At 55.6% G+C, this 27,150-nt stretch overlaps 1 protein-coding gene across 4 annotated transcripts in view; it reads right to left on the reverse strand.

Moving 5' to 3' along the window:
* The window catches only part of Glt1d1 (glycosyltransferase 1 domain containing 1), a 73,493-nt gene extending 46,996 nt beyond the window's left edge, over positions 1-26,497 (reverse strand). For 2 of the 4 annotated variants that reach the window (XM_063225474.1, XM_004999492.4), the window contains exons 1-4: positions 26,349-26,497; positions 13,236-13,384; positions 9,581-9,686; positions 1,400-1,451 (exon numbers count right to left, since the gene is read on the reverse strand). In XM_063225474.1, coding sequence (XP_063081544.1) covers positions 1,400-1,451; positions 9,581-9,686; positions 13,236-13,384; positions 26,349-26,416 — 375 coding nt within the window. In that variant the 5' untranslated portion in view covers positions 26,417-26,497. The remainder of the gene's footprint in view (positions 1-1,399; positions 1,452-9,580; positions 9,687-13,235; positions 13,385-26,348) is intronic. The other 2 variants (XM_063225475.1, XM_063225476.1) reach the window with 2 other exon arrangements.
* Positions 26,498-27,150: the final 653 nt, after the last annotated feature.

The raw sequence follows: 27,150 nt of genomic DNA on the forward strand, positions 1-27,150 counted from the left end.
CTGCAGCCGTTCCTCCGACAAGGGGATGTACGAGGTGGATACTGAGAGTCCCACTCAGGACAGACAGGCGCTGTGCCACTGAGCTATGTCCCTGGCCCAGGACTAATGCCAGCATGTATAAGGAATTCAAAACCATCAGGCCCCTCCCCAAATTTAAAGCCCCAATTCAACAATAGGCATGCGAAATGAATCAGCACAGTTCAGATGAACTACACATTGCAAATAAGTATATGAAAAAACGTTCACCATCACTGGTCACTCGAGAGATGCAAATTAAAACAACACTGAGATTCCACCTCACCCAGAAAGAATGGCTATTATCAAGAAATCAAGCAATAACAAATGCTGGAAAGGCTGTGGGGAGAAAGGAGCCCCCCTCACTGTTGGCGGGAGTGTAGACTGGTGCAACCACTGTGGAAATCAGTGTGGAGAGTCCTCAAAAATCTAAAACTAGAGGCTCCATCAACCCAGCTCTTTGCCTTCTTGGGATCTTCCCAAAAGAATTAAAAGCATCACGTCACAGTGATCTATGCACACCCCTGTCTATAGTGGCACAGTTTGTGACAGCTAAACCTTGGGAACAGCCCAATGCCCATCGGCCCCTGAATGGGTGAAGCTGTACTTTTTATATACAGTCAAGCATTACTCTGCCATAAAGACGGGTGAGCCTGAGAGATTTCTAGCCAGATGGAAGGTAGGTTCTAGTGCGAGAAACCAGAGTATAAATAAGGGCCGAGATGTGTAATGGAGACTGGAAAATGGGAAGAAAATGTGCAAATGAGAATGGGAACCAAAGACGGGGAGGGAAAGGGATGAGAGGGACGAGAAAAAAAAAAAAAAAAAAAAAAAAACGGGAAAATGGGAACAAAGCTTTCGTGAATAAGGGGTGGGGGGGGGGACAGATTAAAGGCAGGAGGGGCGTGGGGGAAAAAGAAGCAAGATGTCCCGCCACAGGGGCACAGTGCCTGCGATGAGCATGGCCAGGTGTGCATCTAAAGCGTCCCACAAAAGCAGCACGCGGACACCGCAGCCTCCCAGGTCCCGGCTCGTGAACACCCTTCCCATAAACAGCCCGGCCTCAGAAACCCCTCTGCGGCCAGCCACGGCCACTCAGGTGCGCGGGGCTGCCCAGCGTCCATGCACACACTGGACGTCTCCCAGCCCAGGCACTCGAAAGGAAGCTAACACGTCAGCTGCTTCACTGCGGGGTTATTTTTGTCACCAAATAAAAAGTTAGTGAGGTTGTAAGAGAATCCACACATAAAAAAATTAAAGCCTGGGAACCCGTGGCAATATCGTGCCCTCCCAGGCACCGGCGGCGGGCACACTGTGGGCCCAGGAAAATGCCTCCCCCAGACCCCGTGGGCACAAGCGGGACGCAGCGCGGACAAACACGTACCCACAGCGTCAGCACCGTGTCCTTCATCGGCTCACTGAACGCGACGGCAAACCTGGTAAATGGACAAAAAGTGGGAACAGTTAGGCCAGGATTGAGTTAAGGTAAGTGTGACACAGCCCTTCGGAACAAAACAGACTGGGAGACGCTGCATTTATAGCGCAAGCAGTCTCCACTGCCCGTGGTCACTGAGCCTTCGGGTTAATCTCCGTTCACACCAAGAAAAGAAGTCCTGCGGACCAGAGTACAGCAAATGATGCTCCAAACTTCCACGTAAGGTTGGAGATGCTGGGACAAATATTTGAAAATCAGAAAGCAGGATGTAGGGGAGGTACAGTTTGTGCCTCTGCACGTTCCCCAGACCTCACGGGCTCGGAGGTGGGGGCTAGGAGAGAGACTGGATTCCCGAGGGCCACAGCTGCCCTGGTGTTGGGAGGCCGGCTCTGGCCAGAGCTGGGTGGGCTGCGGTTTACCTCCCCCCTCGGGCCCCCTCCTTCATTCTCTGCTTCCTGTGCACCATGAGGCGGGCAGCTGTCCTCTGCCGGCCCCTCCCACCACGCCTGCCTTAGCCAACCATCAACTAAAAACACGAACCAAAATGAGCCTCTAGGTTTAAGGAAAAGGGGCTGAGACCGAAGCAAGGAACTCGTGCATCCATCCTGAGCGCTCCAGCGACAGTGACGCACCCATCGGCTTTACAGAGGAAGGCCGAGCTACACCCGGAGGGTGCTGTGTCCTGCCTCACCCCAGGGCAGGGGTCCTCGGTGACTCTATTTCACTACACATCATCGGGTTCCCCCACAAATGTGCAGATGGCCGGAGTAAGAAGATGAGGGTGTTTCTCACAGGTGCGGGAGGGTTAGCAAGCCGCCTTTTCATGGAAGCGAAAGGGTACGGAGACAGTCCTTTCTACCCATTGGACCAGAAATCCTGTGACGCCTCAAACAAAACCCACAGGTGCGTTTCCACTGGAAGCTGACAAAATAATTACGAAGCTCGTATGTGTAACAAGATAATAACTCCCAGAAATGCTGATAAAGACGAATTCCGAGATGGGACTCGTGTTAGGTGGCACGACATGGTCAAGGTGTAAATGAAAAGGGTGCCGGTGAGGAGGTGCACAGCTGCAACCCCAGCACTCGGGAGGCTGAGGCGGGAGGATCACTGCGGGGTCCTCACCAGCCTGGGCTACCCGGGGAGCTCACGGCCAGCCTGCACTGCACAGTGAGAGCCTGCCTCAATAAGATAGAAAAAACAAGGGAAAAAAACTGAAATAGTGTTGGCAGACGGAGAAAACACAGAACAACAAAACCAACCCAAGGCAGGACTCAGACCTAAACACCCCCGAGAATCCCACATAGCGCACCATCAGGTTCGTGCTTAGGAAGGAAAAGTTAGCTTCTTCCCTCACAGCAGACAGCTGGAGAGAGAGCAAACGACAAAGTGTAGGAGAGCTACAAGGTCGCACCTGCACCGCCGGCCTGGGCCTGGCCGAGGGTCCCTAAGCAGACCTAAAAGCTCGAGCACGCTCCCAGCTCCCAGCTCCCAGCTCTCTGTGTGCTGCTCCGGAGACTGAGCTCTCCCAACATGGGCAAGGGGCCCTGCATGGACGGACCCAGCAGCTCCACCTCCACCTGCCCCACCTGCCCTGCTGGGAGCGTGGGACACAGGGCCTCTCCCTCCCCTTGTCCACCTCCGCACGGTCCCCAAGACAAGCTGTGTCCCATGCCCCGGGCACCGGTCCCAGCTGCCCTCCCTGCCCCCCGGCCCTAACATGTCAGAGGGGTGCTGCCGGGCTTCCCCCAGTCCCAAGGTGTTAAGCAGCGCCGTGTGGAATGGCACCCCGCTTTACAGCTCCCACACCCCTGCCTTGCGCATCCTCCTGACAAACTCCCTTCCTCTTGGGTTCCAGGATGAACCTCCACCTCAGCAAGCCCGATGCGAGGACCAGCATCCCGGGTCTGCAGACCTGGTGCCCAGTGCCCGCCTGCTAGAGCCGAGAAGGAACGGTGCCTGCATGCACCGGTGAATGGCAGGGATGAACAGGGACAGCGTACGGACCCAGCAGACAGGAACAGGCTCAGGAGAGACACCAGGCCAGCGCAACCCAACTCAAACGTGTCCAGGGGCCAAATATGGGGCACTCTAGACACCAAACTAGTACCAGCATGGGCTCTGCGTAAAGAAAAGAGTAACTCAGGTCAGTGCCCCGTGGCCTCACAGGTGGGCTTTGCATCTGTGACTGAATCATGTGCGCGTGACACCCATAAATTAGGAGGCTGAGTTAAGAGAGAGTTCCCGCACCACGAGTTTATCCCTGAACTGACGCTGGGAAGGGGAACCTGGGGTACGGGGGCGCAGCCTGGCAGTGTCTGTCTCCCTCCTCCTCCCTTGATCTCTCCCTGCTTCCTGTCACCCTGCCAGGGACTGCAGCTCCTGTGCCAGCTCCTCTGCCGGGCCGCCGGGCCTCAGAGTCCACGGACTATGGACTGAAACCTCCACACACTGTGAGCCCACGAAACCCTCTCCTCTTCTAACGTGTAGGTGCCGAGTGTTGTGTCACTGTAACAGAAAGTGTCCGTGCCGCTATGAATACTCATCAAATACATAAGTGGGTCAAAGGGACAATTTCCCCTTATCACGGGAGGTGCAGCACCAACAGGAAATCACCGTCGGGCGAACGAGGCAGGAGCAATCCCACAGGGAAAGAGCCCTGGGAGCGGGGTTCTGGGAGGCGCTCCTGGCTTCCTCTGCTGCTTCAAGCCTTCGTGGCACACAGTAAGGACAGTGGGGAGAGCGGCAGATATCGGCAGCCACACGGTGGGGCCGCGTCACCCTCCAGCGTCAGGCACAGCCTCCGGGAGGAAGGCCGGGCAGCCGAGCTCTCAGGACCCACGCCATCCTGCGACCCTGGGCCGACAGGAAGAACTTCTGCCCACAGAGGAGCACTTCAGGGAGAGCCTGGAGCTGGAGGAGCCGCAGAACACGGCATGGAGGCTCCCAGTCCCCACTGACGCCCAGGAAAAGCCTTCTGCTTCTGTTTTCTGGGGGAACGGAGGCCACTGCAGGCCCCGACTCCCCTGCATGGCCAGGGGACAGACTGTGCGACAGCCTTAAGCTTCTAGAGGAAAAAGCAGTTCAGTGCCCGCTCCCAAGAGGAGAGGAGCCACCACACAGAGAACCAAATCAGTGACCCCAGACGGTGTCCTGTCCCCCCTGGGCGTATTCACAGTGCACGCTCAGGGATACGTTTGTGAGACCTAAATCCACGAATGTGCCAAGCGCGGCCGCTGGCTTCCCGTGGGAAGGGCAGCTCTGTGTTCGCAGGGACAGGGCTGCATTCACAGCTGTCCCCATCCTCTGGGAGTGCCAGGTGCCCAGCAGGCAGCAGAACCTGTCCAGATCAGGGGACGCGCTTGGGGACCCAGCTCCTACCTCAACCCCAACAGACAGGGCAGGGGGACACAAACACGTGAGGATGGACATGGGTGGGCAGCGTGGCCGTGTGCGGTCACTGCCATCCCCAGGGGACCCTGGGCTTCACACACACCTCCTTACGGCCCGGGAGGGGAAGGCAGGCATGGAAGTCTCCGAAGACCTTTGTCCCAAAGGTGACTGGAGTGAAAGGGCCGGGTGACCAGGGTCTGCAGTGGACGCTACCAGTCCTGCAGACTCGCTTGGTTTATTCTAGATCCTCAGGTGACAGGGTTCTTCCCAGGAGAGGACACGTTAGAAGCTGTGCCCCCAAGCCCTGGGATAACAGGAAACTAAACGTCTCTCTGTGACAAACACAAAGCCACCACCTTTGCACTGCTGGCTGAGTGCTGGCATTGCAAAGTCGGTTTATTCACTTGGCTACCTGATTCCACTTCTAGAAATGTCTTCGGTAACTAACCCCAGCACTCGGGAGACTGAGGCAGGAGGGCTGCTATGAACTCGAGGCCAGCGTGGGCTACACAGAGGGTTCGAGGCCACCTAGACTACGTAACGGGCCTCTGTCTCAAACAACAAAACAAACCAAAATCTTCAGTAAAACAATAGTTCAAAAACCATATGTCACTGTAATATTGAGCTATTTTTTGCTAAGCAGCAAATCTGTACAGTCCAGCCTAGCGTGTGCTAAGCATTTCCGGCCGGGAAGCTGGTTTGGAGGCACCTCACTTGGCACTGTTTCGTTTTTCTGTCTCACAAACATTAAGTTTCTTTTAATACACACTAGGATGACCCTTCAGCAAACAGTATTCTCAAATTCTGAGCACTCTATTTAATGTTGATATTTATAATTATTAAGCACATATCATATACCTACACGCTGGAAGGCTGATTCTAAATGAAACTGGAATACCGTATTCTACAGGAAAATGAACTTTTAAATACTAAAACAGTTCAAGTTATACCTCGTAAAAGTCCAGGGATTTTAAAGTATTTGATTAAAAGTGAAACACTCATCATAAAGCCAGACAAAGGTAATACTTCATTTTATAGGGAAAAATGTCCCGTGCTGTGTTGGACGGGAAGCTAGGATTTGGCCAGCTTCCCTGCCGCTAACTGCAATCAGGGTCCCCAAGCAAAACCCAGGACCTGCTGTAATAACAGGCAATGAATGATACTAGTGGCAACACTGTAGGATGGATTCTCTCAATGCAGGATCTGATAAACAGAATTACTTTCCTTCTGTAAGACTGCGTGACTAATCACAAGAACCTAAAGGCGATCATTTTTAGGTTGCAGGCACAATAGTTTTAAGAAAATCTGTCAGGGCAGACCACCTCTCACCTGCAACCCCTAAGTGATTCTGGGCCTGTCTGGCATGTACCCCGTTGCCCTGGCCTTGGGGGCAACGTGACCTGGAGCCCTGACTGTGACCGGGGAGGGGTGGCCCCGTGACCAGGACCCCAGAGGATCCCGCACTCCCCGCCAGGCCTCTTGGGGGTAGGGTACCCTGAGCCTCAGCACAGCAAGGCGACGGGTCCTTTGGACTAAAAGTCAGCCGCCCACTTTCATTTTGTTTTTACAGTGACCCAAAGGTTCCCACAGCCCGAGGGAGGCTTGGGCTGTGCCTGTGGGGCTCTGTGTAGGCTTGGAGTCCAGCCCCACCTGCACCCGGGTTCGAGCTGCTCCCCGGACCAGGGAGTGCAGACCAGCGCCCAGTAGGGGTCCCCCGAAGCCTGCTGGTGCCCGCAGACCTCAGCCAGTGAAGTCCTTCGCTCGGGGAGCCTGGTGTGCGCTTCTTCCCGTTAAACCCCTCCTCTCACCGCTGTCAGGGCCTCACCCGAGAGGCCCGGTGTCCCTGCTGCCATCACTGTAAGCGCAGCACTGCATCCGTACACAGAGCAGACGGGGCGCTGCTCCCACCCAGACTCCCGGCCGGCTGCGGTGTCTGCACAACCCTGGCTGCCTTCAGACCCATGCAGAGCGTGGCCTTAACACCTTCCCTGCTTCAGGGCCACGCAAGCTCCGTCTGCACACTGGGATGAAGGTTCCTGCATGAGCGGTGAGGCGGCTCACAGCCACTGAGGCCTGGACACCTCCTTCCAGGGCCAGCACCCGGGGACGGCCTCTCCTCCCTGCACTGACCCAACGCTGACCTACAACTGACCAAAGGCTCCGTCCGGTCTGTCTGCTACAGAGTGACCCAGGCTGAAGTTTAGCTTGATCTCTGGGCACTCGCATGAAGACTCCGTTCTGCCCAGACCAACAACTCCATAACATAATGGGCCAAACACCTGGACACAAGCAGGGAGCCATCCAATCCCATATCTGCATTAGAGAAAGCAGTCCTAAAATTCATCTGGAGCCAGAAGAGACCTAGAACAGCAAAGGCAACCCTGGGTAACAAAGATAAGACAGGGGGCATCACAATCTCCAACTTGAAATTATACTATAAAACTACTGTGATAAAAACAGTATGGTACTGGCAAAGAAACAGATCCAAAGATCAGTGGAACAGATTAGACGATGCAGAAACAATTCCAGACACAGTAAGCCACCTTATCTTTGACAAAGGTGCCAAACACATTCCCTGGAAGAAAGGCAGCCTCTTTAATAAATGGTGCTGGGAAGCCAGGCATGGTGGCTCAAGCCTGTAATCCCAGCACTCGGGAGGCTGAGGCAGGAGAATCACTGTGAATTCTGGACCAGCCTGGGCTACAAAGTGAGCTCAGGGTCAGCCTGAAGTGCAGAGACACTCTGTCTCAAAAAGACAAAATAAATAAATAGTGCTAGAAAAACTGGCTCCACACATGCAGATTAAAATTGGACCCATATCTTTCACCATACACTAAACTAAGGTCAGAGTAGATCAAAGATCTAAATATTAAAACAGAAAAATTAAAACTGCTACAATATAGGATAGCTAAGAGTCTTGAAGACATTGGTGTAGGTAAAGACCTTATAAATAAAACCCGATTGCACAGGAACTATCACAAAGAGTCAACAACCGGGATCTCATCTCATTAAAGAGCTTTTGCACAGCAAGAGAAACCACCAACAGCATGAAGAGACTCCACAATACAGGAGAAAATGTTTGCCAGTTGTTCCTCAGACAAAGGATTACTATCAAGAACATAGAACTCAAAAAAAATCAGTCCTCTCAGATTTAAAGACTAAATCCAAAAATGGGCATCTGAGGTGAACACACACTTCTCAGATGAAGAAATATGAACAGCAAATAAATATGTGAAAAAACGTTCATCATCACTGGTCATTTGAGAGATGCAAATTGAAACACTGAGACGCCACCTCATCCCTGAAAGAGGGGCTATTATCAAGAAATCAAGCAATAACAAATGCTGGAGGGGCTGGGGGTAAAGAGGAATCCTTCTCCACTTGGTGGGAGTGCAGACTGGTGCAGCCACTGTGGGAATCACTGTGAGACTAACACCAGGATTGGAGGTCCCATTTGAACCAGCTATTCCCCTTCTGGGTACCTTCCCAGAAGAATTAAGATCACAGCCATATATGTGTGTGCACCCTAGTTTATAGCAATAGTTAAACCTCAGTAATACCCCAAATGCCCATCAATCAGGGAATGGATAAAAAAGGTGATGTTCTGTATAACTTGTACCCTTTTTCTGTTTTTTTTTTCTTTTTTCTCCTTAAATAAAATTTAAAAAATAAAATAAAATAAAAAAGGTGATGTTTTTATACACTGGAGTGCTACTCACCCATTCTGTTCAGCCATAAAGAATAAACTTGAGACTTTTATAGGAAAATGGAAGCCACTAGAGACCACACTTGTAAGTGAAATAAATGAGACTTACATGTGTAAACACTGTATTGTGTCCCTAGTGAAAGAAATTATATATATAAAATTTACATGTATGATAATTAAGATAATTATTACTCTTAGTTCATTGAAAAGAAAGGTTTGTGTTAATATTATTTGACCAATTAAATGCAGATATCCTATACTCTGAGTAATTAATTTCAAGATAATAATATGCAACATATTAACCACTGTTACCCTCTAATTATCTTGTTTTGAAATTTTGTGGGGTTTTCTCCTCTTTAAAACAAAAAGTAAATTTAAAAACGTCAGTGGGGAGCCAGCCGTGGGAGTCACTCTAGCTGGGCTGGGACGGCCCCTCGCTGGGGAGATGCCCTGGGTGTCACAGCCCAGCCGTCCTCAGGGACCTCAATGGCCAGCAGCTAGGCCTGGACGGTGGGCGTGCACCTCACAGCAGGCAGCTTGAGGCGCCCAGGGCCAGCGTGAACCAGACAGCAACAGCCTGTCTGCAGACACCAGAAGGGAAACAAAGGCCAGCCAGCGATGACCCCACTCAGAAGGGTTTACAGACACAAAATACCGAGCTGGGCAAACCTGAGACTAGCTGGGTCCTAGGTTCTGGGCTGACACAGCCCGGCCTGCGTGCCGTTCTCTACATAGTGCAGACCCTGGCTTGAGGGCCCCAAGGGGCCCCCTGAGAACACTCACCGGAGGCCAAGCAACCCGCTCACAGCGACAGCACATGGCAAAATGAAACCGTGTCCAAGGAGAGAATGCAGCTGGGGTTGGTCACCGGCTGGGACCCCAGCCTCCCTCCGGCTCCCATTAAGCCCCCCAAAGGTGAGCTCAGCCCCCGCTGCTGCTGTGGGTGGTGCTGTGTTCCCTTTCCGTTTCAGTTTTTACCAGTGCAGGTTTGGACCCCAGATCACGGCGGCCCGGGCCCCCCGGGCTCTCACCTGGCTTCCTGAAGCACCCTCCCCATCACCTCTTTCTTCTCCTCCTGGCTGGCGTCTTCATTGACGTCCGTGCCGCCAAAGATGACCCCGAAAGGGACCCCGTGACCTGTGACGGGCGGCGAGAGGAGGCAGAGGTTAGCGAGGAGTGGCCCCCCCCACACCCCACCAGGTGGGCCACACAGGGCTGGGTCTGGGGCTCAGCAGCACCCGGCTCTCCCGAGCAGGATGGCTGACCCCGATGTGTCAGGGGAGACACCGAGGCTGGCGCCAGGGCTACGTGCTTCTGTTAATCCGCTTCAAATCTTAACAATGAAAAAACATCCCTGGAGATCACCCATTGGAGCCCAGCCTCTCCTTCCTGGGAAGGGAGTGCACAATAAACACGTGCCTGTCTGGCAAGCATGAGGCTGTGAGTTCGATTCCTGACACCAACATAATAATAGTGATAATAACAATAAACAGAAAAGTAAACTGCTGTGTGCACCAGCATCCCTGAGAAGACACATCAACTGCAAGCTGCCACCCCCAGGAAGCATCTGGAGGACACTGGGACGCGGTGACGGACGCTTCCCCTGCACCGCTGGCTGCAGCTCGGACCCCTTGATGGCACCTGGGCGAACCTTCCCGGCCACGCAGGTGTGGGAAAGCCCTCACCATGGCCGGCAGGGTCAGGGAGCGGGGTGCCACGCTGTGAGGGGCGGACGACTTCCCTGCACCAGGAGGACAGAAATCTTTGGATCCCAGGGGCCCCGGGGACAGAGGATAAGCCCCCTCCCTCAACGGAGGTCAGGAGTGGGACAGGAGAAGAGCTGAGGTTAGAAGGAGAAAACAAAAACCCCACAATCTGGTCAGAGAGAGACCAACAGGTCCTCACCCATCGGCCACCAGAGCGGGAACTGGGCGGCCTTCCGGATGGCAAAGAAATAATGCTCAGTTTGCCCTCAAGTTTGTGCTGCATTCTCACAGCAGACTAGAAATCGAGCGTGCCTAACGGAGAATCTGAAATGGGAATGCTCCAAACTCGGAGCTTCTCGGGGGCTCCCAGAGCCACAGGCAGGAAACTCCACTCCTGACCTCACAGGACAGATGCCTGGCATCGGGGGGCGCACCGAGAACACTGCAGACCCTGGCAGGGCGTGCCCGGAGCGGCTCAAGGGGATTTGGTATTCAGACCTGGGACCCAGCCCCAAGGCCTTCACGGCGTGCGCGCAGGAACACTGAAATCAGAAAAGGTCCAGAGTCAAAGTCTCTTCGGGCCCCAAGCGTTTCAGTAAAGGGACCTCCACCTGCACCACTCAGCCACTCACAAAAAGCACAAGGCAGAGGTGGCTCGGTGATCTGGGGAGCGGAGGTGTGTGTAGAAACAGCACCCCCACGGAGGAACAAACCACAGGCCGTGCGTACATGTGAGACCTTTTCTTTCTTTGAAACAGGGCCTCACTGTGCAGTTCAGGCTGCCCTTGAGCTCCCTGAGTAGCCGAGGTTGGCCTGGAATTCATGGTAGTCCTCCTGCCTCAGCCTCCCGAGGGCAGGGTTACAGGCGTGTGCCACCATGCCTGGCCTCATAAAGTGTTTTCAAAGACAAGAGTGACACGGTCTCACAGAGGACACCATCTCACGGGCAGTAGAAGCCCACACTCGGAGGAACCTTGTGACCACGAACGTTTACACCCTCAGCGACAGACGCTGGCTGGGGGAAGGAGACGGATTACAGGGCTCTGGAAGCGAGGTTACCCTCCCCCTTCACTCACATCGGGGTGAACCCCACTTACAAGGGGATCCCACACTTACAAGGGAACTAGGAACCCGCTGCTTGTTCTCAGAACAGAACTTCCCTGGCATAAACTTCCAAAAGCATTGTCCTGGCTCCCAAAAGACACGGAGTCTGGATGGCTCTGGCTGGGTCACAAAACATGCCAGCGGCTCTCCTCCTCCTGCCTGGCACTGAGAGGGCTGTGGAAGGTGTTCACCACAGTGACCGATGTGGGGAAACCCCAAGACGATAAACGTCTCCCCACGGCAGGACCCAAGGGATGGGGCTCCCCAAGGACAGCGATGGGAGGGGTGGGCAGGGGCAGAGGGGAGCAAGCAAGATGCTGACCTCTGCCGCTGCCCCACGCAGGCCTTGTCAGGGCGTGGACAGGCCAGGCGGGCAGCCTGCGGGATGCTCGTCACCTCCTCCCCGGCCTGTCTGTCCCTGACGCGCTGTCCTGGCACCAAGTGCCCAGCAGGACACTGTGGATGCACACAGGGGACCTCTGTGGCTGGGACGCGGGACACAGCATTGTGGTCCCCTCCCGCTGCACTCTTCTCGCTGGGAGCTGGAGCCCTGCAGAGGCAGGCGGGGAGGGACCAAGGCTCCTGCCCCAGCCGTGGGCGAGCAGCCCCTCTGCAGCCCTGCTGCTTGCTGCATGGCCCGAGTGCTGCCCTAGGCGCTAAGCAGGGCAACTAGAGGACACCGCTGAGACAGGGGTCACTGTGGTCACCTGTCGGGAGGAGGAATGAGACCATGGGGACAAGGGGACCTGGTTGCAGAGCCTCACGCTATGCAGAGGATGTCAGAGCACGCACAGAAGTTAGCTCACAAAATCGAGAAGGACACACTGTGGCAGGTGCCCGGATGTGAAGGAAATGGACAGAGGGGCTCAACCTCCCCCGCACAGGGGGCAGGGACACAGCATCCCTTAGCCAGGCGGCAGCTGGGCTGCAGAAGCTTCCCACGCCTGGGACAGAAGCTCAGTCCCAGCACGGTGATAACTGCAGGTGGTCTCAACCCACGACAACTCGTCAGCCCTCAAAATGTCACCAGGCCGTGGACACCTGCCCCTCGTCCCTCTACGAATGCCTGCAGAAAGCCACTGTGCCAGGGAAGCCAGGCGGCTCTTGGGCTATGAACGGCTCAGGAATGAGGAGGGTGCCGGGGCTTCCACAGTGGGGTTCAGGGTCCCCAGGGTGAGCCCAGGCCCCAGGTGTCAGTCACTGACCAACCTGAGCACCGGGCACTCGCTGGGGGCTCAGCTCTGCGATGGCAGCCCCTGACCTGCAGGTAGACGCGATCGCTCTGCCCCACAGAAAAGCGGCCAGAATGGGGTGCTCACCACCTGCAAAGGGGCCTCGGCTTCATGAGTCACAGAGCGCTCTCATCTTGGTATTTCCCACTAGCCCACTGGTGAAACTGGAGGACTCAGTGGTTTCTTCAGTAACTAACACCCTGAATAAAAGCCTCTCATGCAGGCTCATCCTGTTTGTAAAGAACTCGGTGTTGGAATTCGAAAAATCAGACTTTGAAACAAAAAGCACACAGTGGAGAAATTCAGGAAATTCATACAGCAAACCCAGCTTCCGTTCCCATCCGGTCTGCATGGGAAGTTACCACATTTTACAAAACCACTCAGCAGAAAAGCAGACCACCAAGAGGACATGGTGGTGGATACCTGTCATCCCAGCACTCGGGAGGCTGAGGAGGCAGGAGGATCGCCTGGAGCTCAGGACCAGCCTTAGCTATGTGGAGGGAGGGAGACCCTGCCTCCAAACAACAGAAAGGGAAACAAAATCCACAGAGCCTGCTCTCTGGGCCACTGCTCGGAGGTGAAGGGGTACCCAGTGGCGTGGGAGTGGGTGGACCGAGTTGCTGGCTCAGCCGGCCGGGTGTTACCTTGCAGGAGTCGGCCAGCCCTGTACAGGTGCAGGGCCAGCGCTGCCTCACAGTGCTGGGCCTCCAGCAGGTCTGCGACGTCCACCGGGCTCGCAAGGTCAGACACATCTCTCAGGATGCAGCGGTGGCCTGCAGCCTCCAGGTGGCCTCTGTACCAACAACAGGGGACAGGAAAGGACGGGGGTCACGAACAGGCTGCTCAGTGCTGCCGTGAGTACCATTTCACCTCTATTCCACTCATCACGTCTTTGCGGAGTGGCCTTCCTGGGAAGAAAGCTTGGGGCGGAGAGAGTCACCATTGCCAGCTCAATCAGGCCAGGGTGGAGCTGGCCCCGAGCCATCGGGGTGCAGGCCAGTGCAGCTGTGGTACCCTCCAGCACAGGCACATGCCACTGAGGACCCCATTCTTCCTGTCCTTTCACCCATCCCCCCCACTATGGAAGGGGCCCCAAGTTTAACCCCAAACTCTGTTACTCTTGCTTAGAAAACACTTCAGAAGTCACCTAGCATCCTGGCTTCGAATCTTACCATTCGCCTTTTCATTCTATACTCCACCATCAAAACCACCTCTTTTAAATATGTATCTTTCTCCCCAGTTTGGCCCAGCATCTGGTAATATATTTGTAAAGCTAAAATACAAACCTGCTTGATGAAAAAAAAAAGTTATTCCTATTTTTTCCAGACAAGGCCTGGGTAGCCCAGCTGACCTCGACCTTGCAGTGACCCTCAGCTTCAGCCTCCAGAATGCTGGAGTTACAGGTGTGCGCAACCACACCCAGCTAAAAGAATCATCTGAATGAAGGGCTGGGGATTTAGCTCAGTGGCATAAGCGCCTGCCTTGCAAGTGTGTGGTCATGAGTTCAACCCTTGGTACTGATAAAAAAAAAATCATCTGAATGGCATCAATGCCAGGAATAAACTTTTTAAAAAATGAGAAGTTGGAAGAAGAACTCACATGAAGGGAAATAAAAAGCGAGCTTGCTTAATATGTAAAGAGCTTGTATGAATTAGTAAGAAAAAGCTAACACAACCCAATTGAAAAAATACAGAGAGGCACAAAATTGCAGAAAGAAATGCTATTGGGCTTTTAAAATAAAGGTAATTGTGTCCAACTTCAGCCACCTCTTTAAATAAAACGTCTATAAAAATTAAAAAGTCTGTTTAAGGTTTCATGAAATGACTCCCCCACACATTATTTATAAGATGATAATTGGTGTAGCCTATGTGGTGGGCAAGACAGCAACAACTGGAAACTTCAAATGCACAAACTGGCCAGGTGTGGGGTGCACAGCTGTGCCCCAGCACCTGGGAGGCCGATGCAGGAGGAATGTGAGAAGTCTGAGCCCAGCCTGGGCAGCTTAATGACTTAGTGAGACCCTGTCTTAAGATAAGAAAGAGAGAGAGAGAGAGAGAGAGAGAGAGAGAGAGAGAGAGAGAGAGAGAGAGAGAGAGTGGCTCATTGTAAAGGCCATAGGCTTAATCAATAGTTCCACAATAAATACATACCTAAAATTACAGCTAAGTAACAAAATGCACAGACCCTCTGACTAAATAACCCCACATCTAGGAATACACACATGGCACACAGGTCCCGTGCCACAGCTCTGAAAGCAAAAAGAGCAAAAGTCACCCTGCGGGGCATCCGCCACACCAGCTGCGTCACTTCTACCACTGAAAGAGTCACTGTGATAGAGTGAGTACTCAGGCTGGCTCAGAGATACACTGTTACATGATGACAGGATACACAGGGCTTCATGTTGATACAATGTGTGTAGAGTATTCATTAGATACAGTGTGTACGCACTCGTTAGATACAATGTGTGTACATAGAGTATTCATTATGTGTGCATAGTAGTCATTAGATACAATGTGTGTGCATGGAGTACTTGTTAGATACAACATACTACATAGAGTATACATTAGATACAATGTGTATACCAGTACTAGTTAGATACAATGTGTCTCCACAGGGTATCATTAGATACAATGTATGTGCACAAACAGATACAATGTGTCTGCACAGGGTACTCATTACATACAATGTGTGTGCACAGGGTGTTTGATAGATACAACTGTGTGTACATAAGAGTATTCATTATGTGCACAGTACTTATTAGATAACAATGTGTGTGCACAGGGTATTCCTTAGATACCTGTGGACAAGGTATTGTGTGGATACAACGTGTGTGCATAGACTATTTGTGTAGATACAGTGTACATGTGTGGAGTATCTGTGGGTGACTGGGTGGGAGGGAGGCTGTCTTTGCACCTCACTCCTTTAGTCCTCTGTATGTGATTTACCAAGTGTGTGGCTCATTTTCAGGATTGAGGTGTGTGCGTATGCATGTGGATGTCTGTGTATACACAGAACCAGCCTTTCCCACTGATGTCACCTGTGGCTCCACCCTTCCCACCCCCGCTGGACAGCGGGCCCAGCATGCCCCGCACCTGTACCTCTGAGTGTCCTCTCCACCTCTCTGTTGTGCTGGGCCTGTCGCCGTCTCATCCCACTGTGCCGCCACCATGTGACTGGGGATCACCCACTGCGGCTTGGGCTACAAACCTGGTCACCAGGTGATAATGAGGCACACTTTCCATCACATCACCCAGACAACACAACAGCATGAAATTCAAGCCCAATATCCATTTTTCCCCTGGCAAAGAAACTGTTACTTCCTCAGCAAGCTACCAGATGAACCAGCTGCCTTGTATTTAGGAACGAGACTGCACAACATCACAAGAGCGAGGCTAGACAAAAGAGGGGGGTGTGGAGGCGAGGGAAGAGGAGTGAGGAGCCCTTCTGGGTCTGTAAGCCCTATAGTCGTGCAAGGCTTTGAACAGGCCACCCACGGTTTGGGAGCTGGACACAGTCTGACCCATGAGGCAGTAAGAGGTGGGCACTGAACCCGCGGTGTTGGAAGGGCAGCCTTTGAGGTGGTGAGGGTCAGACAGTGTCCCCGAGGTGGAGCTCCAGATGGAGTGCTGGCTGGTGACTGAGAAGAGGGACACTGGAATACACATGCGTGCACACACGCAGACACCCAGACACACACACACACACACACACACACACCTCCAACCTGTCTCTTGTCCACGTGATGTCCTGCACCACCTTGGGACTTTACCAGCAAGTTTTCCTCCCAGTGTAGGCCCTCAACTTTGGACTCTCACAAGGGAGAATTAAAGCGCTGTTTTAATTTACAGAGTTGTCCGGCCTCCAGTATTTCACAAAGAGCAAGTTAGTCCAGATCACAACACAACCAAGTTACTTGTATGGGGACAGCCACAGAGGAATAATATATATCAGGTTTGAGCCCTCCAGCTGGCGTCTGTGTAGGGGCACGTGGTGGGTGCTCCCCCGTACTAACTTGTGAATGACACTGCTTCTTTCTGCTTCGTTTTAGAATGTCAGTTAGATACCGTATCCACACAGCACTGTGCAAATGCAAAATCCAGGTCTCAGGATCGAGGTTGGCTTCTGTCTCGGAAGCATACTGACATGCATGTCGATCTCAGCACTTTCCTGGCTGAGTCCTATCTGGGTACTGCTGGTCAGTGTCCTGGTCCCTCCTGACACATTCGGTGTCTTTCAGAAATGCCTCTCCCCCTGCAGCAGGGCAGGAAAGGCCAGTGGGCCCAGTCCACGCTCCCGATGGCCTAAAAATCACATCAGCAACCCGCGGATTCTCCACGCTTCTGAGCACAGGTGAGTAACTGGCCTTCCACCTTCTCACAGTGCCCAGGAAGGAGAAGCCCCGTAAGGGCACCGATAAATGCCAGAGGCCTGCGTTCTGCTGGAAAGCCCTGTCCTGGACGGGATCAGGGGCTTCTGCAGAGTCGGCACCGGCCGCACGGGAAGATGATGCCAAGCACAGCAGCCGTTAAACCTGTTAAAGCAGAATTTGTCGCTAACGAGCTCATGAGTATTGTAAATAAAACATTTTAATCTTAATTCACCAAGGACTAAGATTCTTCCCTCCTGGGCAGTCAACTTGTAACACCCCTAAACGGCTCTAACCTCTGTGGATTAGTAACTCAGCACGGAAACCTGCAAAGCAGCCACAAAGCATCTCAAAATAAACCAGACCTTGCTAACTGGCCGGCCAGTCCCAGCAGGAGGAGAATCCACGCGCACAGCCTGACCTGAGATGCGGTGGCACCCACGCTGCCTCTCCCGCCCGCCCCCTGCTGTCCTCTGCCCTGTCTACAGGCACCCGGTTGTCTCTGGGTAGCTTTGCAGAATTTTCATAAACTACAAGGTCTCGGTTTAAAACTATGAATCAAGACCACATTAAACAGGGCAGGTGACTGCAGTCCATGCCTCAGTCTGTGCCCTTCAGGACCCTGAGATGGGGGACAGCAGTGTGATAGTCCTCGGGGTCACCCTCTGCTGATGCCTCCTGACAGGCTGGGTGCTTCTCCAGTGCCTGCCGGGGTGTCTGCGCCCCACCTGCAGCCCCTGAGAAAAAGCACGACGGTCTCTCTGCAGAGGGAGAGCAGCTGCCAGTCATGGGGGTGCTTGAGGACCTTCCCGTACACAGCCCAGAACTCGAAGGTGACAGTCCTGCACGCAGGCGCTGCAGGGTGTCCTGGTGAGAAGCTCCCCCCTGGGCCATGCCTTTCTGTGCATTGAGTGAGATGACAGTGACCTGTGCCCGTCACCAGGGGTGTCACCTGTGTGAACATCCTGTGTGACCTGTAAAGCTTGTGTGTGGGGCTTACTGGGACTCCAACATGCAAGAGATGACAGGTGAAGTCTTTAAAATTCAATGCTCCAGCGTGCAAAGCAGCTGCTGGCAGGGTCTCAGGAAGCCAGTGGGCAGCAGTGGGGGACCTAGGTCACCCCAAGTCAGACGATTTACGGTGATGTCCAAATAGAGGTGTTCAGTGTGGTGCACACATGTGCATACACTCAGCTTGTTGTGGTGCACGAGGATGATCGATAGGTGCATTTACAAACTGTGTGTGTGAGATGTATTCAGACTTGACTTCAACTGGACTGAAACTATCAGGGTTTGGGTACGCTACATGGGAGACAGAGCATGCCAAAGCTGAGCCATCTGCTTCCCTGCACTGCTTCCTGTGGGGAGCAGACGCCCTCAGAGGCCTGGTGGCTGGTGGTTCACCATGAGAGTTAGAGACCGCTCAGCTCCTGGCCCGAGGTCAGAGAAAATCGCTCTGCTGGACAGGCTTCGGGATGACGGGGAGCAGCTCCACGGTGGAGCAGGGACTTAGCTCGCAGAGGGACCCTGGGCTCGATTGCCAGAGCAATGCACGGAAGCGGGGAGACAGACAGAAAGGACTTGCCAAGCCCCCCTCTGCAGCCTTTGGCCTTAGAACAAGGTCAAGGCAGTCACTGACTTCTGGCCTCCAACCATGCTGCCCCTCGCAGCTCCAGACTGGACAGTCCCACTGGTGGACTGTGACAGTGCCAGTCCCGCCCAGTGGGGTCACCTCGGCCTTCTGGTCCTCCCGCTATCTGCCTCCAGGCCCCATCTCTTCTTTCAGAGCAGGCCAATGAGGGGCCTGCCTGCGTCACCATGCAGTGTTCCTCCCTCCCAGATGCCCACCCCCTCCCCCTGACTCAGCATCGTGTGGGCATTGTCCAGCCATCTTGTCCAGCAAGTGACCCCGTGCATGCTCGTCCCTCCCTCCCATCCCCAAGGCCCCCCTAAACCATCTCCAGTCTACGCCCACTTCTCTCCTCTGTCCCTCATCCTCCGAGCTCCACTCGCTCCTGGCTGTACACACAGGACCTGGACCAGGTGGGGACAGCTTTCAGCAGCACTGCCCAGGCCCCGCTCTCACAGCCCTGCAGCCCGCCCTCTGCTGCACCCCGCACTCCTCCCCACCCCACCTCAGGTCTGCACCCGGTCCCAGCGCTGCAAATGCCCTCCCCATCCCCTCCTGCTGCAGCAGCTCCCCATTTGCTTCCCAGGCAGGAAGGCTCACACAGCACCACCCAGAGCAGCCAGGCGGCGAGGCGACCCAAGTACCCATGACCCCTCCGTGGAGGACAGTGTGTGACCGCAGGATCACGAACCTTCCCAGGCCAGATAGTGACCTTCTGATGCACTTCACAGGGGCCTCAGACAGGACCTGTGCTGTGCAATTCTGGTTACAGGACAGACCTGGAGCAGCGACTGCCAGGGGCTGGACAGGGTTAGGGTTAGGGTTAGGGACTTCAGAGGTGATGGGAGAACTCCAAACCGCGGGTCAGAGCCACACTGAAACCCACCGAGCTGTGCACTTTCAAAGGGTGAATTCTGTGGGTGCTGCATCTGTTTAAAACATAGAAAAAAGAAGCTGAGGGGCTAGGGATTTAGCTCAGCGGCATAAGCGCCTGCCTTGCAAGCAGGCAGTCGTGAGTTCGATCCCCGGTACCGATAAAAAGGAAAAAGACAAAAAAAAAAAAAAAAAAGAAAAGAAAAAAGAAAAAGAAAAAGAAAAGAAAGGAAAAAAGAAGCCGGATGTGGGGGTACAAGGCTGCAATCCCAGCACTCAGGAGGCTGAGGTGGGAGAAACACTACGAGTTCAAGACCAGCCTGGGCTGCAAAGAGAGCTCAAGACCGGCCTCAACTGCATGGCGAGACCCTGTCTCAAAAAGATAAAGAATTAAAAACAAATAGAAACACGGAAAAGAAACTGTATGGGAGAGACACGGCTCCTTCTTGGGAGCCTTACAAGACCTTGGACCAGGGCTGTCCCCTCTGAGGTGCCTTCGCCCACCCGCACTTCCCTGTCACAGGGTGGACACCGCGGTGACCCATGGGGCCCTGCACTGTCCATCGGCCGTGTAGGAAGTGTGGCACCTTCCAGAGGGCTGCACCCTGCACTCGGCCCCGCTTTGCCCAGGAGGTAAGTGCTTAGCAGACGCTTGCCAAGTGCAAACGTGAACCGATGCCCAGCAGCATTTGGTCAGGCCTCAGGCCCGCACCATTGGAAGCCACTGTCCCCCAATTCCTCTAACGAAAACCCAGGACAGGTATGGTCTTTCCTGAGGGCTCTGTGTGCCCTCACCCAAAGCCCAGCCAAAAAGGCAGAGTCCTGCCCCAAGTCTAAAGTGCTTCCCATGGCAGTGCACAGGCTGGCACACCCCTCTCTCCTGCTGGCACACCTCTCCCAGTGACAACCACACTCAGCAGGGAGAGCACCGTCACCACCCAGGGCACAAAGTCCACCCACCCTGCGAGGCAGAGGTCTGCAGTAATCCCAAGGGCAAACACAGAAGAGCTGCCCAACATCACCGCCTGGAGAGGGACCCAGAAGGAAAGGACTCTGGGATCTCGGCCCAGTCCAGAGGGCACGGCCTTCCTCAGACCTAGGAACAGCAAGTGCTGGCCTGGCTCATAGGTGTTTTGCAAATTGGAAAGATATCTAGACATGTGGGGAGGGAAGGAAACGGGGAATAAAAGGCATGAAGATGTGCTGTATCGCGGAACAACTCCCCACAACTGCCACAGGGATCACGCCAGACCTCTAAAGGATATAAGGGGACACTGTGACTCCCAGCCTGCGGGACGTCCAGTACACTGAGTTCAGGTTCCCCAAAATCGAAGAGTGAATTCCGAGGGACAGTGCGGTGTAGGAATAGGAAAGTTTGGGGCAGACATAGGAGGGGACCCGGCAGTCGGCTGCACAGGAGCCCACTTTTCACAGGAAGTGAGCAGAGCAAGATCTCGGGGTGGGACGAGGTGGGCCACAGCTGTGATGGGCCAGTAAGATTCTGAGTACAGTCCGCAGGTGATTTGGATCCAGTGGGGACGCAGGTCACATAGCAGGTGTGAAGAAAGGAACCAGCGCCTTCCTGAAGGGACGTGTCGGGAGGTCCTGGTCCCCCACCAGGGGACCGATGCCTGCGTGGAACATCGGTCATTACTGATCGTCCCGGGGGAAGCACGGAGGGGGAGTCGTTCCATCTTTGTCCTGAGGCCCGGCCTTCCACGGCTGCTCTCCACGTGGTAACATGCCCCCATCTTCCACACTGGCTTCCTCGAGGGTCAGCCCCGTCTGGCTGTCTGGAATATTTCTACCTAGCTTAGCCTCTGCCAAGCCTAGCCATCTATCATACAGTGACTGTAATCGTTGTGTACTAATAAAAACAAACCAGTAAGTAGAGAATCCCCAGGGCAACTTCCCACCCTGGCTCCTGCCTGTAACCCGAGGGAGCCTGCGTCCTTGGCACTGCCCGGCACTCTGAGCTGATCCAGGGACCATGTACTGGGTGTGGAGCTCAGTCACTGAGTGAACATCTGATGGTTTTTTGATTTAGAAGAGGGCTCAGGAAACCCTTTCTGGAAATGGACAGAGTAAAGAGTGCTTGTTAGGCTGGTGGGCCAGTGACAAAGTCGGTGACAGCCGTAAGTGACCGGGGACAGTCCTGGTCTCACTTGGCTTAGAAGACGATTTCAGGCACCTGAGGACCAGCCTCCCACACTTGAGCACTGCACCCTGAAATGGTGGGTTGCCACTTCCTGCTCCAAGGAGGCTAGGTGGCCATGGCGACACCTCCCCTCCTGCGAGGCCTCTCTCCTAGGTGGAATGAAGTCGCTCTTTGGGTTTCTTTTGCTACTTTTTAATGCACCAGAGTATATTTTAATTCTTTACTTCACTTTCATTTCTGACCTTGGGGTCTGCATCAATGAGCTCGGCTCAGCGGGACTGACAGGTTCCCCAGTAAGTGCTTCCAGCCCAGGGAAGAGGGCTGCAGGGGGTGGAGACCCCTTGTTAACGTAATCCTCAAGCTGACTTTAGCTCCCAGAAGAGCTCACAGCCCATCCTGCAGGCTTCAGGCAGAGCTCCATGGCCCTCACGCCAGTGAGCTAGGCCAGAACACAGGGGCACCACACAGGGGTGGACGCAAGGCCACAGAGGGGCAGACACAAGGCCACCGAATCTGGTCCAAGGCCCTTGTCATCTTCCCAGCAGACCCCATTTCTTAGAAACCCCTGATTAGGGGCTGGGGATTTAGCTCAGCGGCATAAGCGCCTGCCTTGCAAGCAGCCAGTCGTGAGTTCGATCCCTGGTACCGATAAAAACGTAAAAGACCAAAAAAAAAAAAAAAAAAAAAAAAGAAACCCCTGATTATTTTGAGATGCCTTGAACTAATGACCCAGTTCCGGGGTGCAGGATCCTAACACTCTTGGGCTTGGTGACCTTCTGGAGAGGAGAGGAGGGGTCCAGTGACGCACTGAAGACAGAAGTACCTGCTTGCCGAGGCTCTGACTATTGGGGAACCCATACGCTTGCTCCACAACTCGGGTCACCCAGACCTCCTAACAGGGACTCGTTACCCACAATGCATTCTGCTCCATCAACGCCACCCCCTAAAATGCTGTGACCCCACCTAGGCCCAGACCTCACAGCCTGGTTCAGCCCGAGGCCTGCTCATTCTGCTTCCCCGAACACCAGGCATGAAGGCCTGGCCGTCCCCACCCTCCAGCTGTACTGTGTGTGTGTGCACACATGTGTGTCAGCGTATGTGCACACCGAGTGTACATGTAGGGGAGGGTGAGTGTGTGCTTGTCCCTGGTTGCCTCACCTAACCTAGGCCTTCCCATACTCTGGAGATTGGATGTTGGGGTTCAGGCAGAGCACACCGCAGCATGAAGCTTCAGAAGCAAACTTTCTCCCTGATCTTCTCCTCGCCTCCAGGATCCACAAACCAGAAACTAGAATTCGTCTTCTAGGTCATAGGAACCAGAATCTTCTTTTCCCCAAAGCCAGCCAGAACCCTAAAACTCAGATCTCCCCTCCCTCTGTGTCCCGCTGGGAGCCATGAGTAACTCTCTCACCTGTGCCCTGGGGTTAGAGGACCAAAGACTCCCAGCCCTGGGGGAACCTGGGGGAAGGAACCCTGCAGGATGGGCCTGGTCCCCTCCCCCTGCGCCACCTGGTGTCATGAGGCCCCGCCCCTTTCCAGTTGTGTTTTTGCAAGACTGGGCCTGTTGTGGGGAGCCCCTGTGAAAATGGACAGTTCACCTGAGGCCCAGGCTGCAGGCCCTCAGTCGGATAGGAAAGCACACCTGCCCTGCTCCTGGTAAGCATCTTTTGTCACAGAGGTGGAGGCTGTGACACTTTGGATGGGCCGTGAAGGATCAGCCTCCGCGTGGCTTGGACAGGAGGCCCTGTCTGCAGAGGCCGTGCTGGGCACGGGAGGGTGCTGGCAGCTCCAGCACCAATGGTGACAACCAAGGCTGTCCCTGAGGGGCAGACGGGGTCCCTCCCCCAGCACAGTTCCTCTGCCCACTCCCACCCACTGCCCACCCATGGACACAGACACCCCATGTCCCCCACAACCAAGGGTCACATTTCCCGTTAGCACCCCACATTCACTGAGTGTCCCCTACATCCCAGACATGGGTGGGAAACATGGTAAATGTGCCAGCGCGCTTCACACTCAGAGCCACCCCGTGGGACGGTGAGAGCAGGGTCTCTGTGCCTGGCTGCAGATGCAGCGCTAAGCCCCCAGAGGCCTGCCCTGACCTCAGCCCCGGGTGGGCCCCCACCTAATGCTCCCGGGCCTCCCTGTGCTTCTGATTTCAATAAAGCCATCGCGATTGAGTACCACCACTTATGTACCATGTTGGTAAGTCTTTAAAAGCATACACCTTAAGGCACACAGTCTTACTCTGCTGACAGGACAGCCCTGGGGGCCTGTGGTCAAGTGACCCTCCTGCCTCAGCCTCCAGAATCTCTGGGACACAGGTGTTCATCACCGTGCCTGGGAGTAGTGTTAATACGCAATGCAAACTCGCATGTGTAAGGGTGGAACCATCCAGGCTCAATCCAATCTCACCTAACGTGGTTACTCTGTTCGACTAGGCTGAGGGGAACTCTGGTCTCACTGAAGAGCTCCTTGTCCTACTCCACAGGGTCACTGGAAAGTGGCCATAGTCTGCGCAGAGACCATTCAGGGACTTCTTCCAGGTCTCACTGCTGCCTGCTGATTGGCTGGGGGGAGTTCTATCACCATGGGAACCTCCTGCCCCTCCCCTTTTACCTCCAGTGGCCTGGTGGGGAACCCAAGCTTCCTGGACAGACAGGGTCCATCCACACTGTCTCCTTTTCCCTCCCTTCTCCCAGCAACCCTCCCTGGGGTGAGGGCAGAGAAAACCCAGTCCTGAACAGACACACACACAGATGTCAACCTTTCTGCGGCTTAGTGTTCCGCCCTAAAGCAAAGAACCAGGCCTGGGAGCCAGGCGATCCTCCCTGCGTGACGCGGACCGGCCTCCTCCCTGGGCAGCCTCGAGGCCAGGTGTGCTGCACACCTGTTATGGGAAGGGAGGGGTGGAGGGAGGGGGTGACGGACAGACCACAGCCAAGCTCCTTTCCAGGTCACCTCTGCAGCGGGACAGGGTGAGGCATGGCCCCGGGGCGGGATTGGGCACAGTGCTTGGAGGACATGGACAGAGAATCTGAGCCAGGATCTAGAGGGCCGGGGCCGCAGCTCCCAGCATGTCCGGGGCCAGTTGTGTCGTGGAACGCAGTGCGGCAGATGCCAGGAGAGGCTTTCCACCTGCCCCGTCTCACCCGCTGGACCTTGCCTGCCCAGCACAGCGAGAGCAGCCTCTGACCTGCCGAGTGTGCAGCCGGGCTCCCAGCAGGGCAGACTCTGCCGTACCCCGGGGATCCTATTCCGCTCCACCCGATGGCCCTGGAGAATCACTCACCCCGTCCTCCACTCTGCCCCTGCCCCTGGCCTCGTGCTTCTCTGGTGCCCTTCACCTGTGACAGCCATTGCTCTCTGCCAATGAGGTGGAGAGCAAGCCCACATGGTTAGGGGGCGACAGCACCGTGCACCTGCACCCCTGCATGTAATAAGTCTGTGCCTCCCCCTCAGTGAGTCCCTGTCAGTCTGATCCGATGGAGGAGGGGTGGGCATCTCCCCTCTGCACCTACAGAGCCCGGTGTTAAAGGCAGGCGCATATTTCTGAAGGTTCAGAGGCGCCGCCTGCCCTCCTGGTGTCCCACCCTCACCCGACCCGGCCCCTCTCCCAGCGTGGGTCTCACTTCTCAGCAACCTGCCCAAGGTCACTGTTGTCCAGCGGCCTGGCCTTCACCAGGGTGGGGTGGACCCCCACCCCAATGCAGTCTCCTCGGGTCTTAGCTCAGAGGCTCCCTCGGCCCCATGGTCACTCTTCCCTGCTCGGTTTTAACAGCACCAACCCCCTCTGTTTCCCTCGGGCCTCTGCGACCCACTGCAGTGAGCTCCTGTCCAGCTGAGCTTCTAGGCTTCGCTCACAGCATGAATTTGACACAGGATACACTCACAGAAGACAGAAGCCCGACTGAAGCTGGGTGTGGTGGTGCACATCCATAATCCCAGCATGCTGGGAGGCTGAGGCAGGAGAGTCGCAAGTCTGAGCCCCTCCTGGACAACTGATTGGCTCGGTGAGATCCTGTCTTAAAAAGGGCTGGGGATGCGGCTCAATTCAAAGGCCCCGGGGCCAAACAAAAAACCCTCACTAAAACTGGTCCAGGAAGCGTCAGGAATGTGCTGGTGCTCCCCTACTGGTCCCCCCGACTCCTGAGCATCAGGGGAACCCGGCATTTTCTAGCCCCAGCTCTGCACCGCGGCGGAGGGGCCCCACCGGCTCCCGGCCACGATGAAGAAACAGGCCGCGGGAAGCGCATTGGGAAACGCCGTGAAGCAAGCGGCAGCCGGGAACCGGGGAGGGGGGAACGGGCCGCGCACCTGCGCACCCCACCCCGCCGCTGGGCGCTGGGCGCTGGGCGCGGGCTCCGCTGCCCGGGGAAGGCGGTTCGCCCCTCCGGGCCTGGCACCCGGCTCGCGCCTCGGCCGGGCACAAACAGGTACCCGCAGCGGGGGCGCACCGCGGCCGCTCGGGGATGGATGAGGGGGCGCGGCCGGGGTCTCCGCGCTGGGCCCCCGCCAGGCCTGGCCGGCCGCGGGGGTCGCCTCGGCCCCGCTCGGTCCCGGTCCCCGTCCCCGGGCTCGGATGCCTCCGCCGGGCCTGGCTCTGCACAGCGCAAGCGCCGGGGTCCCGCGCGCAGCCCGCACCCGCCCGAGCCCCCGGCCGTTTGCGCGCCCGGCCCCGCCTGGCCCGGCCCGGGATGCTCGGTCCAGGGCGCTCGGCCCGCACCTACCGGACGCGCTCGGCGGTGACGGCGTTGCCCGTGTGCGCCCGCAGCACGGCCAGGAACAAGAGCCGCATGTCTTGGCCTTCGCCGCCGCCACCAGGACGGGAGGAGGGAGGAGGAGGGGAGGGGAGGAAAGGAGGGGAGGGGAAGGGAGAGGAGGGGGTGGGGTGGGGAGGGGTAGGAGAGGAGGGGAGGGGAAGGGAGGGAGGACTGGGTCGCGTGCCGGTCTGGAGCCTGGGTGGGGCGGGGGAGGGGATGCTGGGAAGGGGGGCGGGGAGGAACCGGAGTGGGAGGGGCGCGGCGGGAACCCTGGGACTGGGGTCTCAGGTAGGACCGGAGTGTAGGGGAAGGTAAGTCCGTCCACTCCCAGGGGCCAGGATCACGGGTGGCCAGAAGGCCAGTGATGGCCATGACCAGGCTTCCACCGAGGATGCGGTGGCAGTGTCCGGTCACCTCCCACGGGCACCAGCGGAGGCCTCAGCCCAGCCCACCAGGACAAGGACCTGGGCACGGCCGGGGACCATTATCCACAAGCTGCAGGGACTCTGTACCCAGGACGCCCTGGGCTGCTCCAGCATCCGGGGACAGGCTTCTCCAGCCCCAGCATCCTGAGAGGGCAGAGAAGGGCGGCAGACTGCATGAGGGCCCAGGGAGAGCGAGGTCAGGAGGAGACCCGGGCAGGCCCCAGCCCTGAGCACACTTGGGCCTTCGGAGAAAAAGAGGAGGGCCCCCAGGGGGTCCAAGATGAGCGGTTAGAACTTATCTGACCCCACAGATACTCTTAGAGCTTGACACCCTTAGAGCTCTG

Source organism: Cavia porcellus, unplaced genomic scaffold (genome assembly GCF_034190915.1).
Source record: "Cavia porcellus strain 051 isolate PalLab524CR breed Dunkin Hartley unplaced genomic scaffold, mCavPor4.1 scaffold_16, whole genome shotgun sequence".
In the NCBI taxonomy this organism is placed as follows: Eukaryota; Metazoa; Chordata; class Mammalia; order Rodentia; family Caviidae; genus Cavia; species Cavia porcellus.